Raw genomic sequence first — 14,263 nt, 5'->3', positions numbered from 1 at the left:
TTTGCCCCGTTGGAGGGTCAGAAGCGGAAAAGCATAGTGGAGTCCCACCTGCAGGGAGGAGCGGACAGGACAGGTGACCCAAAACTCACCAACAGGGTATTCCATCCCATCTGCCTCATGCTCAGTATAAAAGCTGAGGGATCAAAGGGTCAGCTCTTCCTTCAACGGCCGACGTCTGAGGAGGACTCTGTTCATCTGCCTGTGATCCCGATCCTGAATCCAGATCCAGAATCCAGTTCCCGTCCGTCACTGCGTCCAGCCTGGGACTGCCCCAGTGCCAGCCGGTGACGTCATTGTCATCTCGGGAGCTTGATAGGGTTTTGTGTCTATTTTTCATTTTTTCTTTTCTTTTATTATTAATACTTCATTAAAGTACTTTAGTTCCTTCTAAACTCATAAGTCTCTTTTTCCTCCTCTGCCTCTCTCTTTGAAGAGGGGTAGAGGGGAGCATCTGTCGGTGCCATCTGGGGTGCCTCAGGTCCCCAGTAGTGGATTTTGGCCTAAACCACGACAGTCCCGTAGCTTGTGAATTTGACTGGTTTCCCTGTGCCATGAAGTCGATTTTAACCCGACTAAAGCAAGACATGTATTTAAAGTGAAATCAAAGTGTGCTAACCTTTGTATACAGAAAACAGTTGGAGTTCTTCTCTATCTCAGATCTTTGGCAGCAGAGGCATTGCTTTCTCATGGAGGCCGGCTCCGTGTGTACGTGTGCACAGAAAGGAGGAGCGGTGGGGCAGGGTGTCAGTGCACTCCTGAGAAGCTGTAAAACATTTGGTCCGGTCTCAGTGCGCAGCTGCAATAGCTGGGAAAACGGGAGGAAACCAAAGGCGGCAATGAGAAGACAGCTGTATCAGCCTGAGTATTTGATGAGCCATATACATAGCTCACAGTTAACCTCAAGTGGTAACATGAAGGAAATGAAAATGTTTCTTCTGGGGACAATGGGGCACAGGGGTGCTGACAGTTGGCCTGATGGGTGTTATTAAAAGTTGGAGACAAGTCCCCTTGATTGGCCGGAGCAGACGCCCAAAGGCTGTACTGGGTTGCCCATGGATGGCAGCGGGAGCTGTCCAGGGACGGGATCAATTGTCCCAGCAAAGGCAGTCTGGTTGCCCAGAGTCTGCACTGAGCTGCCCACGGGTGGCCCCGGGTTGCCCATCAAGAGCACCGGGCACCAAAGGGCTGCATCAGGTTGCCATAGCGGCTGCAGGGAGCTGCCCAGGCAGAACCCGGTCCCTGAGCGCCCTGCGCCCCTGGCAACGCTGCCCTGGTTCTGTGTCACACAGGGCACTGGGGACGCTGCAGTGTCTGGCAGTGCTGCCACCGAACCCCACAGCACAGCAGGGAGTAGCCGCCCTCCCGGGCACTCCCAAGCCTCTGGAGGTTTCAGGTGAGTATGTACCATTATGGGAAAGTATTTTTTATGCAAACTTCCCATTTTTGAAGGACTCAAGTGGCTTTCATGCTGTAACAGATGGGATTGAGCACATGCTTTGAGTCAAACCCCACTCCCACCCAGGCATCTTGTTGCAGCACACCAGTGTCCTCACCTTTCACTGGGCTCTGAGCCAGGCTGGGAGCCGTGGGGAGGGGATGGGGTACCTCCTGAGTCCCCTCCTGAGGGTTTGGCCTCAGATGCGGTGTGTTAGGGACATTTGCTGGCCCTCTGCATGATGTTTCTGACAACAACTGACTGATACCCTGAATCTGAAAAGAGCAGTAGCACCCACAATGCCGTATGCAGTTCTCGGTAGCAAAATCTTCACGTGTGGCCATTCCTCCTAGGGCTCCTGCAAGGCTGCTGTTTACACACCCCTCTGAAAAGACTGTCTGGGATTTCTCCTTTCCAAGTGCATCGATTTTACGTCAGGTGAGGCGTAGGCATTTTTCTTCCTTTGCAAGTCAAGAGAGGGCTGTTCTCTTGAGACTGAAATAGCTGGAGGGGGGTCAAATTTGGATATAGATCTGCAAAGCATCAATGCAAGTGAAGGTGGGGGGTGAGGATTGAGTCCCTGACCCACCAATCACACTGGGTTGGTCCAAAGGGGCGCAGCTATCGGGGCTGGAAAGGGCACTTTGAAAGAGAAAAGGACATCTGGAGTACTAGAAGATCAGCACATACGCCAACCAAAAGAAGCCAATGAACACAAGACAATCACCAGCTACACTTTCACGGGATTGACAGATTTGAGGAGAATGAAGGCTAATATCTGTCATTCTCCTGAGCAGCCATGCTTTGCTTTTCTCCGCATTTCAATACTTGAGGCTAGATACTAAACAAATTCAAATCCCTTTCCGGATACAAATGCTTGGGGTGCTGTGAGAAGGCATTTGCTTTCAAGAGTTTTAGGCCTGTACAGGTGACCTGTGGGTGCTGTGTGCATTGCTGTTTGTGTTAGAAGCTGCATGTGTTGCTGTAAGAAGGAAGGCAAGTGCAGGAGCTGACTGAGGGAAGTTGTCTTCTATCTCCTCCTCTGTGCAGGACAAGTACTTGAAGAGCAGTGGTCAGGAATGGAGGCTGTCGGCTTTCCCTTAACGGCAAGACATGCCAAGGTTCTGCCTGCCATCAACACCATGACTGCCAGCTATAAAGACCGTTTCCCGTACTACCCGTTGCCTCAGAGCTCCAGCCTCCCCTGGATGCCCAGCACCTACTCTAAAAGAGATGCCATCAAACCAACTTTGGCTCCCTTTTCCAAAACTTCCCAGGGGATGACCACCAGCGAGAAGCTCCCTTACATTTCCAACAGAACAACCCTCTTCACCCGCTACACCCCTGATGACTGGTACAGGTCCAACCTGACCAAGTACAAAGAGTCAGAGACTTCCCGGCACAATGCGGAGGCTCTGAGAGTTGATACCACCCGCATGATTGGGGATAAATACCAGCAGACAAAGAAAACACAAGAAGAAAGCACCAAAAGCCTGGGAGGACGTGTGAATGCTATTGAGTTTTGGAAAGGGGAGCTCTGCCGTGAGCTGGATGAGATGATCGGGGAGACCAACACGCTCACAGACATGAAGAAGAGACTAGAAAGAGCCTTGGCCGAGACGGAGGCCCCTCTCCAGGTAAGCACTCTGTCCAGTGGGCTGCAAGCTGTAGCCTACTGCTGGAACAACTGCAGCCATTCAAATGTCTAACTAAGTTCCACTGCAGCTCCGCAAGACCTAGAGAGTTTTTATGAAGAGACCATAAGTTAAGTTTGCAATGTCTTCCCATCTGCTGCATCCCCTATCAGCCCGTTATGAGCTCATCACAACTCCATTTGCTTAACCAAATATTTGTGTAGGCGGAACATCCAAATTCCTGGACTGGGAGACAGAAGCCCATGTCTTCCTACAACACCCTGGGGAGGTCAGCATCAAGGCTGACACAGGTGCCTGTGCCACAGCTCTGGTTGCAGCCGGGACATGTGTGCTCCCTCATGTTGATTTGATGTGTATGGTGCAGTTCGGTTGCTTGTAGTCAGCTGAAGCAGCCGCCCTGGGCACTTTGTTCCCCTGGTGTCCCCTCTGTGCCCGCCTAGAATTTCTTTTCTTCCGTTTCTTGAGATGGGGACTCTCTCTATAGAGAATCCTGCCCCTGCACCGACAGTGATGGCATGTCCCCAACAGGTCGCTCAGCAGTGCTTGCTTCAGCGGGAGAAGAGGATGGGCATTGACCTCGTCCATGATGATGTGGAGAAAGAGCTCTTCACGGTAAGTTGGGCCACCCAGATCATGTGTTAAAGCCAGTTTTACCTAAACTGCCCTACAGAGGCTTTGCAGCCTTCTTCCCTACCTGGCTCCTTACTGCTGGGGAGGTGCTCAGCTCTTCAACCCCCCAAAACCTGCTGGGCCAGGGGATGGTGTTCCCCCAGGCAGCAGCATGCCCACGCCATGTGGGTATGACTTGGCCGTACAGAGGATGGAATAGCTGAAGAGCAGCTGCGTGTTTGTGTAGCGTGTGGGGGTTCTGTGTCCCTCTTCAGGGAGTAGTGCACTAAAGACATGCACGCAGTTTGGGGGCACTTTCTCCACTCCCTGCCTGTTTACTCTGGGCAGAAAGACAAGCAGGCAAGTTCTTGCTGTGTGCTTGGTTGGGGAGGTCTGAGGGGACGAGTGGCATCAGGACAACTGAGTACAGACACTGATGATGGGGCCATGTGTCCTTTACCCAGGAAGTCAATGTCATCAGGTCGTGCCAGGAGAAGATGCAGCGGTACCTGGATGAAGCCAAAGCCCAGCTCACGTAAGGAGGAGCTCCTTATGTCATGCCCTAGGGCTGATGTGCATTTGCAGTTGTGATGTGGACCCCCAGCAGACCCCGACCTCTCCCCACACCCTGCAGATGGAAAAGCCAGGCGGGCTCCCCGGGAAGTGGGCAGTGATGCTCATGGGATGACAGAGCTGCGTGGGAGGGAGCTGCGGGGAACTGGAGCGGGGAGGAAGCCCTTCCACCTGAACATCCCCAGCGATGGCTGTTGTTTGCATGTTGAAGGTCCAACAGGGCGGCCCAGCACGAGCTGGAGAGGGACCTGGCCCACAAGCAGGCGGCCCACCGCATCGATGACAAGTGTCACCACCTGAGGAGCACCTCCCACGGCATCAGCTACTACCCAGCGGTGGAGCGGGTCGATGCCACGTGAGTGCACGCTGGGCGGCACGCCAGCAGCAAGCTGTGCCCGGGATGCACGGTGCCTCTCCCTGGCAGGGAGCTGCTTGTCCCCAGCCCACTGTCAAGGCACGTCCATCCCGCCTGGAGACAGCTGCCTGAGTGGGAACATTTCTCTCTGCTTATTGTTATTCTTACTGTTATTGTTATTGTTAACCTTACCTTTATTCTTACCCTTACTCGTACTCTTCTTCTCATTCCTATTTTCTGTTGTTGTTGTATTAAACTGTCTCTATCTCCACCCGTGAGTCCTGGTCTTTCTCTTTCCCCTCCATTGAGAGTGGCTGTGTGGTCCTAGCTGCTGGCCAGAGTTAAACCACAACCTATGCTCAAATTAAAGACGGAGATTTCAGATACATTTAATCAGTGCTGCTCCCAGGCAGGCTTCATGCCTGCCCACGTCCAGCTTCAGCACTACGGGCTTACCGGGGCTTCTTCTTCCCCCTCACCTCCTGAAGGATCTCGGTGCCGGACTCTTGGGCCAAGATCACAGACGACAACATCCTCCGCTCACAGAGCCAACGGGCGGCCTCCTCCAAGCTGCGGGACAACATCGAGAACCTGCTGGTGGTGGCGGCAAACGAGATGTGGAGCCAGTTCAACAGGGTGAACATCGCCTTCACCAAACGCATCAGCGAGACAGCCGATGCCAAGAGCAAGATCCGGACCCACCTGGCCAAGGTAGTCGGAACCCCTCCCTTTCGGTGTGTCACTGTCACTTCCTAGTGACACCCCTGAGGTGGGACCCTTAGGAGTTGGCACCGTAATTTCATCTCAAGGGATCTGTTTTTGCTACGACGTCCTCACTGGCAGCCTGGAAGCACAGGGATTGCCAGCAGAAAATGCCAATGCTGGTTGCATCTCCTGGTAGTTCCTTCAGAAGCGCTGGCTGCCCTCCAGAACGGCCTTGCTGGGCCTCTGCTGGGCTGCCTGCTGGGGGGGTTGCAGGCTTGCTTCTCCTCCAAGGACGTGCTTTCACTCTCCGTGCTCTGGGGCTGCTGCATGGGCATGCGTGTGTTTGCTTTGCCGAGCAGAGTCAGTGGAAATCAGTGATGGACACCTGCCTCAGAGCTGTGGGTCTCATAGAAAGCTTCCTGAAACGTGCCCGACACTGTATTGAGTAACTGAGGGAAGACGGGGCTTGCAGCACTGCGAGCTGATGCCACGTCTTTCAGTGAGGATCCATGAAGAACCTTCCCTCTCTGAGTTACTGTTGATGGATGATTAGTTCCAGCAAGCGGTAATTTTGGGAAGCTGGGAATTCAATAGGTCCATCAGTGCTCCAAAACCTCCTCTGATGTGACAGCAAGAGCCAAGAGAGGTTTTTCCCTGAAGAAAAATTACTCTTGGCTCTGCGCCTTGATGTGTAGCAGAATGACAGGGGTCTGAGCCCAGGGTCTGCTTATTGAACTTGTTTTGTTCTGCAGATGGACAAGAGGAAAGGGTAATTATGTTGTCACTTGAGAAGATACTTTTTAATTTGTGCATGGGTTTCTTTTTTACGCCAGACGCTGCAGGAAATCTTCCAGGTGGAGAAGACCTTAGAAGCCATCCAAAAGGCCATTAGGGACCAAGGGCCTTCCTTAAAAGTGGCTCAGAGCCGGCTGGACGAGCGCACACGCAGACCAAACGTGGAGCTGTGCCGGGACACTGCCCAGCTCCGGTAAGGCAGGAGTGTGGGTCTGGTGGGCTCCTTGAGGAGTTACGGCTGGTAGCACCCGAGGGTAGCACCCGGGAGTAGCACTGCATGAAAAATTAAGCATGGGCTTTTTTTTCAACAGTCCTTCCATAAGTGCACTGCTATAATCAAAAGCAATGAGCAGGTATTGCAGCCTTTGGGTGCTGGGAGAGCTCTGCGCCCACAAAGGAGGCTGTACACCATGGCCGGGTATAGCCTGATGGCACCCCATGAGGGGATGGATTCTTCCCGCTTGGGTAAGCCCCATCTTCTCTCCAGCCTGCTTCCCGGCAGTTGGATGTGCTCAGTTTTGAAGGACGAGCCCTTTACTCTCCAACAGGATCCTGCTGAGATCCCTTAGGCCCTTCCTTTTGGGGAACTGCAAGGAAGGGTGCCCCCTATGGAGAAGCAGAAAGGGCTGTCCTCACCTTCTCCGAGGACACTGGAAATCCTTTCAAGGACACAGTGGTCTGTTTGGGATTGCACGCCGAGGAGCTGTGGAGGAGTAGGCTGGCCTGAGCGCCCAGCAGCACCCCCTCTGAGGCACCCCAAAGTTCACCCCTCCTGGGAGCCCGTTGGGCAAGACTCCAGCTGAAGCCTTTTCAGAGCAATTGAAACCCAGCCCCACAGCCTTTGCAGCATCTCGTACAACAAGGGTTTTTTCCATCCTCCCCTTGTTTCACATTCACTTTTAGCCTCTCCCAGATGTCCTGTTTTCTTTGTGTGCATCTGTGGGCATGGGGAGGATGCCTGCACAGGGAAATCCAGGAGGGGGAGCCAACAAACCCCCCAAACCAAGCAGGAACAGGAAACCACACCTGCTCATCCCTCTTCTTGCTGGCCCGAGCTGCTCTGGGAGAGGCGGCTGCGCGTTGCCAAAGCCTTTGAGCAGACTTAACCATGCCTCCCCGCTGAGGTCTGGAGGAGCTCTGCCCTCAGCTTTCCCATGCGTCTGCCAGAAACGGGGGGTCTGAGTTAGTCTGAGCACGCTGAAGGGGGAAATCCTGTGACCAAGGGGCCCTTCAGCAATGCCACGCTAGAAACCACCCCCACGATGGCACTGTTAACCAGGGTTTCTTGCTGTTTTCCAGCCTTGTCAACGAGGTCCACAAAATCAACGAGACGGTCCAGAGCCTCCAGCAGCGCCTGAGAGACACCGAGGACACCCTGCAAATGCTGGTTCATACCAAGTCGGTCTTGCAGCATGACCTGGCCGTCAAAGCCAACACACTCTTCATTGATGAGGAGAAGTGCATGGGCATGCGCAAGACCTTTCCCAGCACGGTGCGGCTGCTGGGTTCCATTTAGGCTCAGCTGAACTCACTGAATCTGTTGTGGGAGGGATTCCCAGTTTGGCTAAGATGCTTTGGAAATACTTGATTAGAGTTTCACTTCCTGGTGAAAGCCATGAGTAGAAATTAAATGATCTTTTTGTGTGTTATACGGTCTACCGGTATTTTTTTTGCCTTTGGTTTTTCTCTTTCCACTGTACTTTCACGGTGTGCCAGAAAGTCACTGAAAATACTTTGTAAGCGACTAAGAGTAAATCCACCCACGGGGATTCAGTCCTACCCTCTCAGTCGGTGATTTTAGGAGAAAAACTGTCGTGTCTGCCTCCTTTTGAGTCTGTCTGATGTGGGAAAAGCACAGGGTGAAGCCATGCCGGCTGTCTCGAATCACCTCCCTGTCCTCCACGGGCCTTAGCATAGCTTCAAGGAGAGTCCGTTCCAGGATCTTCCCAGGCACAGAGGTGAGGCTGACAGCTGGGGACTTCCCAGGCTCCCCCTTTCCCCCTTTTTCAAAAATGGGTGCCACATTTCCCTTCTTCCAGTCACTGGGGACTTCCCCTGACTGCCATGACTTTTCAAATATCACCTTCTTAGGTGATATCACCCTTTCATTCCTTGGAGGTATTTCACTGGTGTTTCCTTCTTGCCTCATCGCTGGAAGACTTCAGGTGTCCTGCAGCGTAGCCAGCACATCTCAGAGCAACAGCCTGTGGGGCCTCGCTAGCACCCTGTCCCTCTAACCTTGGCGTGTCATCTCACAGCTTGTCACGGGCAAGCCTGATATTGTCCCCCTCTCCCTTCAAGCCTCGTTTTAAGCGCTGTCAGGGAGCCCTGATAGCTGGTGAGCAAAGACCTTCTTCCCCCTTTGAGACAAGTGAATCCCATCTGACGCCGGCAAGCCTGGTGCTGTGTAGGCCATCCCCTTATCAAAAAAAACAAAATTCTGTTGGTCACACCAGCCACGGATCCACCTATTAATAGACTGGGCCTGTCTGTATGTTTCTTCCAATGTCGCTGCCTGTAACTGGAAGGAAAGAGGAAAAAATAACCTGTGCCCCACATCCCCTTACCAACCGTCCCAAGGCCCTGAAGTCTCTTTTGATCGCCATTGGAGGACATGTTGCAGCTTCACCACCACACACACGGAAGAGTAATAATGGGTAATAGTCCGAGGGCCGTACCAGGCTTGGAAGTTTCCTAGTGATATCCTTAAGCTGGGGCCCAGGGAGGAAGCAGACATCCCATCGGAAGAATAAGGGTTTGGACCAATTTATGTCATTCATGTTCATGGTATGAAAATAATCTTGTATGTTATGAAATAATCTTGCCGGCCAGCTTGGGTCAAGTGCTCACGTCTCACTCCTCCTCATCCCTGCGCCTGGCAAGCTCAAAATCTCTGAGCCCTTGAAACCCACACACCATAGCCAGCTATAAAGTACATATTTTCACAAGTTCAGACACTGGAGTCTTCTAAAAGTGCAGGCTTCCCAACTATTAGAAGAGAAGTTAGTCCTGTGTCGCTCAAAGCAGGACACACTATAACAGTTTTTCATCGCAGGAGAGAGCATATTATTCTCTTTGCATAACCTCATGCAAAATGACTGCAATTCAAAGTGCAGAGCACTCAGGCCTGGTGGCCCTATCTCCCTTAAGCTCTCAGTTTCGCAGCTGCTCACTGAGTTCACGAAAAACACAGTCAGAGTTTTTATTCATTAAGCACAGTCTTTAAGGCAGCTATCTTGTCAGGTTTTGAAAGCCGAGCTCTTGTCCTCAGCTCCTCTGCTCTTCTCCTGGGCACACAGTAGCTACTGGAAACAGCTGAAGAGGCACTGCTCATTGTGTGTTGCTATCAACATATTTACATTAGTTTAGTCTAAAATACACCCCGTGATTATGTAAAGGTTTGGAAAGGACCAGGCCAAGTCGGGACAGCTGAGGCCACCTGGGCTAGTATCAAGGCTGATTTGGTACTAGCAGACGATTGTTTCTCTTTGGAAGAGCAATTACACAAAACAGTGAAGGTGATCTGAAGCTTTGTTGAGGCGGGTGCACTGCATACCCTGACCTCTGAGTTCATGATCTGCTTCCCCTCCTAATCAATGGGCAGAAATAGCACTTCTTTGATACAGTTCCAGTGACTTCAGACATTGGTTTTAACAGATTTTGACTTGACGCACAGAGGCACGCGTCTTTCCACTGAAAGAGGGTTTAGTTCATGACGAGGCAGGAAGTTGCAATAATACTGTTAGGTGAGATTGCATCCACTATGAACAGCCATGCAAGGATGATGATGGTTTTGAAAAGAATCAAAATTTTTATCACAGCTCCCATAAAATTCAATAGAGCCCAAAACCTCTGGTGCAAACTGTAGGAACAAATCTCAAGAATGTGGCAAAGTTCAAAGCAAGGAGGGGAGGAAGATTTTTATTTCAAGATAAAAGTGATTTCACCCCTTCATGTGCATGCTGTCCTATCCTCCCAGCAGCTAAATGTGTATTTCCACCCAGCCTGGACACAATTCCCCGAGCCGATACAGAGGACAAGAGACACAGCTTTGGGAGGCCTCTGCATATCTCCCGGATGGTCCCTGCCTGGGTGAACAACGCTCACATCTGCCCCTTCACACTGGGTTATACCAACAACCAAACCACTCAAGTGCCCCTACTGGAAGAGGCCTCTTGTGCAACTCGGAGACGGCTCAGGGAAGGGTCAACAAGGAATATAGACCTGGATGCTCTGGAGTGTGGCATCGCAGGTCTGGACGGATTGACCTCCAGGCTCAGGGATCCCACAGCCTCTCTGGCAACCCACTCCACTGCTTTATGAGTCTCACAAGGATTTTCTTCTGGATTCCTGCTCTCCAGCCTGAACCTCTCCACTTTCAGGAGATGCCACCAGGCAGTGCTGGCAAGACGTTCCAAGTGATGGGTTCTGTTGTCACCGAGGGATGGGCTCTGATGTCACCAAGTGACGGATTGTGAACACGTGCCCCTCGCTGCTTAAATCCAGGTGCCGAGTCCCATCCGGCTGGTTCATACCCGCATTCCAGCTGAGCAGTTGGCGAGGCTGGAGTGTTGAGCCAAGCCTTGGCGCTGGTGTCCTGACTGGGGAGTTAGTTGCTCGCGGCAGCTCTCCATCTGTGCCCCAGAGCCCGCAAAGGATTTTCCCTGGCCCTGTCAGCTTCAGGCAGCCGGGGCAGTCAGGAGGCACGCTCGCAGCAGCAGAGGTGAGCTGTGTGGGGACACCGCACCCTGGGGAGCTGGGAGGGTTTCTTTCTTGAGGGACCTGGGCATTTCTTCCAGCCCTCCTCAGGCCAGCCAGTGACCGTAGCCTCTCTTCCTTTTCCAGCCTGACACTGGCTGCTGCAGCGCCACAGGGAGGGAGCACTTGGTCACCCCCAGCTGCCCCTAGCACGATGCAGCGAGTGGAGAGCATGGCAATGGACCTGGACAACCGCTGCCCAGTGTGCCTGGACAGCTGGGACGATGCCGCCTATGCCATGCCATGCCTCCACCAATTCTGTTACCAGTGCATCCTGCACTGGGCTAACAGCAAGCCCGAGTGCCCTCTCTGCAAGAGGAGAGTGCGATCCATCGTGCACTCGGTGAGGGCAGACAATGACTTCGAAGAGGTTCCCATCCCGTCATCTGCCTCAGCCCCCGCACCAGTTGGCACCCGGCAGGCCGGAGGAGCGCCCAGGCACCCAGACACCCACAGCCCCCCTCGCCGCTCTGTAACACCTCAGCTGCTGGCAGTGGAGTCAGTGCCCAGGGCTCTGGTGGGCGGCCTCCAGCCCCATACCTGGGCGTTCCTCTTTGACGACCACCCGGCTCTCCTCCAACGCTTTCTGCCCTGGCTCCAACAGCAGCTGGGGCTGATCTTTGCCGAGGAGCCTTCAGCAGCCGTTGTGATGGAGGACCTCATCCTGGCCGTCCTGGGCTTCTTTGGTCTGGACGAAGAGGTCCTGGTCCGGCTGCTGCAGGTCAGCCTCCAGGATCGCGCGGCGACATTTGTACAGCAGCTTATCAACGTCGCCGTGCAACGCTGCAGCGCGGAGGCCCACCGTCTGCTGGGCCTCGAGGACAGCCATGCTGCCGAGGAGCGGGAGGGCAGCCCCGTGGCTGTCCCTCCTCCTGCTGCCTCCAGAAGGGGGTCTCCTGGCCCTGGCCAAGCCACCTCCCGCAGCCCTGCTGCAGACGATGAAGAGGAGCGACCCAACACCTCCACCGCTGCTCTTCATGGGGCTCCCGGCAGCTCCCCCGATGCCCCTGTTCCAACCAACGGGGAACAGGAGGAGCTGCATGAGGATCCAGGGGAGGTTGCCGCAGGTCCCTCTACTCCCAGCCGCAGCAGGGACCTCTCCCGTGGGGGGCCACGGCGAGGCCCGAAGAGGAGGGCCAGCAGCTCCCAACATTCACCTCAGCCACCCAAGAGGCCACCCCGCCGGCACAACTAGAACAAGGCCCCAGGAGCTGCCAAAACCAGGGCCAGGCCAGCAGCTGGGACACATGCCGGCCAACGGTTCAGTCAGAAGGGGGACTCCAGGGCTGGACCATTCCCCACTGCCAAATGTCCCATGCCTGGTCTCCTCCTCACCACATCATCTGCCCCGACGTCCCGGGGATCTGCTCTCCTACCAGCCTCTACTGCCCCGTCATGCCCTGCAACACTGGCACCCAAATCCTTCCTCCTGCTCAGAGTCTGCACCACTTGGCTCTGCCCTCTGCATCACCCCATGCTCACACCCTGCCAAGGCAGGAGCCACAAGAAGTTCAACAGGAGAAAGAAGTGAAGTCCAGAACCTGGCGAGGGACAACCCCAGGAACCAGCACATTTGGCGCGCTGCTCGGCTGGAAAGCAGCTTGGCGTAAAAAGCCCTGCAGGTCCTGGTGGCCACCCAGCTGATCATGAGCCAACAGTGTGCCCTTGCCACCAGGAGCACTGATGGTGTCCTGGGCTGGACTGGAGAGAGAGTCTGGAGAGAGAGTCTGGCAAAGGAGTGTGAAGATGATAAAGGCACTGCAGCATCTCTCCTCTGAGGAAGGGCTGAGCGAGCTGGCACCGCTTAGCCTGGTGAAGAGAAGGCTCGCAGGGGAATTGATCAATGCATAAAAAGCCTGATGGGAGGCTGCAGAGAAGATGGAGCCAGACCCTGGCTGAGCGGCGCTGGCTGTCTCTGCTGCAGCAGGCGGCTATCGCAAGATGACATCCAGAGGTCCCTTCCAACCTCAGCCTTTCTGTCATTCAGTGAAAGTATTTGAATTGCCTAAAGAATCTATATGAATAACTTCAGTGCTGTTCTATAAAGTCAATAAAGAAAAGAAAGTAGTACAAACTTGCTGACGTTCCTCAAACTCTATTGATCGAATCATTAATACTGTGAAGTTCCAACACGCAGGGACGTCCCCAAATTCACTTATATGTTCTGGAAGACTGCCTCAGCTCAGTCAGCGTGACCCCGACATGGGGTACAATTCTGCTGTGCTTATACTTAGTTGCCATCCTCAGGACACGTACCAGATGTATGACACAGGTGCAGGTTCTGCTGCTGAATAAAAGGACTGTAATCTAGGGCTGCTAAGAAAGACCCATAACAATTATGCTATAGAAGAAATATTTTCTCTCTCTTCTGCTGATCTTGCAATTTTTAGTTTAGTGGAAACTGCTCAGTTTTCTTCACCTTACTTTGAGTATTTCCCACTGTTATGCCTGTCCTCAAGGATAAAAAAAACAACAGCAACAAAATCACACATCTCTACTTCCACTATTACACGTAAAACCATTCTGGGAGCTCAATACAGTTTTGTATATATTTCATTATTTCCTTTTTATTTTATTCTTAACGTTTTAGTCAAGTAGTTCAGTTCCTTCTGAAATCCTGAGTCTCTCTTTCTCTCTCCTGCCTCTCTTTGAAGACACATTGACAAGAGCATCTGTCCTGCCACCCAGTGGCCAATCCGGCCCAAACCACAACAGCCATAGAGAATCACACCTCCAGTATCAACTCTGTGCTACAGCTCATAATCAAACCTTACCAGCTATTTAGTCCTCTCAGTTTTTATTGACACAGAGCAAGTTTTGCAGACCCAGTCCAGTTTTGTTCCGGGGAAATTCTATCTGGCCTCATCTTTCCAGGGCCAGGCATCACACACCGCAGCAGGTAAAACATCCTGTCCTGCAGAACACCCGTTTTCATGGGGGAGGGAAACAGCACTGCGGGTAGCACTGATAACGTAGACCACAGAAGCAAGTGGGCAGAGCTCCATGAAAACACTGCCAGGCTTTTTGCCACACAAGGACTACCCCTGCAGTCTTGTCAGAGGTTGCTTACTTAGCTTATAGCAGTCCACCCCTCCAACGTCAAAGGTGTCGCTGCAAGACTGAGACCCCAGAGATGCCACAGAAAGCACCATCTCCACCCCTTTACCAAAGCGGTTCCCGGTTAAGTACCAACAGCAGGAATTGCTGCTGCCCACTGCTCTGGGCATCCGCCACCATCCACCCCACACAAAGGGCCAGCTGGGTATCTCCCCCATGGGCACGCCAACTCTGCAGACTCCTTTCAGGTGTCTTTTCAGGCAGAGCAGACACAGACCAGATGAGTTTCAAGCTGAAACACGACTTTGTCATGCAGGCAGA

General features: G+C 53.1%; 1 protein-coding gene across 1 annotated transcript; it reads left to right on the top strand.

Annotated features, from left to right (window-relative positions):
* Window positions 1-2,514: 2,514 nt before the first annotated feature.
* On the top strand, window positions 2,515-7,643 carry LOC309683185 (tektin-3-like; the record flags this gene model as incomplete). The annotated part of the gene is made up of 7 exons (XM_082497386.1): window positions 2,515-3,072; window positions 3,619-3,702; window positions 4,164-4,234; window positions 4,484-4,627; window positions 5,116-5,338; window positions 6,166-6,320; window positions 7,427-7,643. The coding sequence occupies 7 exons, from the start codon at window positions 2,515-2,517 to the stop codon at window positions 7,641-7,643; spliced, it is 1,452 nt and encodes a 483-aa protein (XP_082353512.1).
* Window positions 7,644-14,263: the final 6,620 nt, after the last annotated feature.

This window comes from Vanellus vanellus, assembly GCF_965231255.1.
Source record: "Vanellus vanellus genome assembly, chromosome: Z".
NCBI lineage: Eukaryota > Metazoa > Chordata > Aves > Charadriiformes > Charadriidae > Vanellus > Vanellus vanellus.
This window is presented reverse-complemented; position numbering and strand designations above follow the sequence as displayed.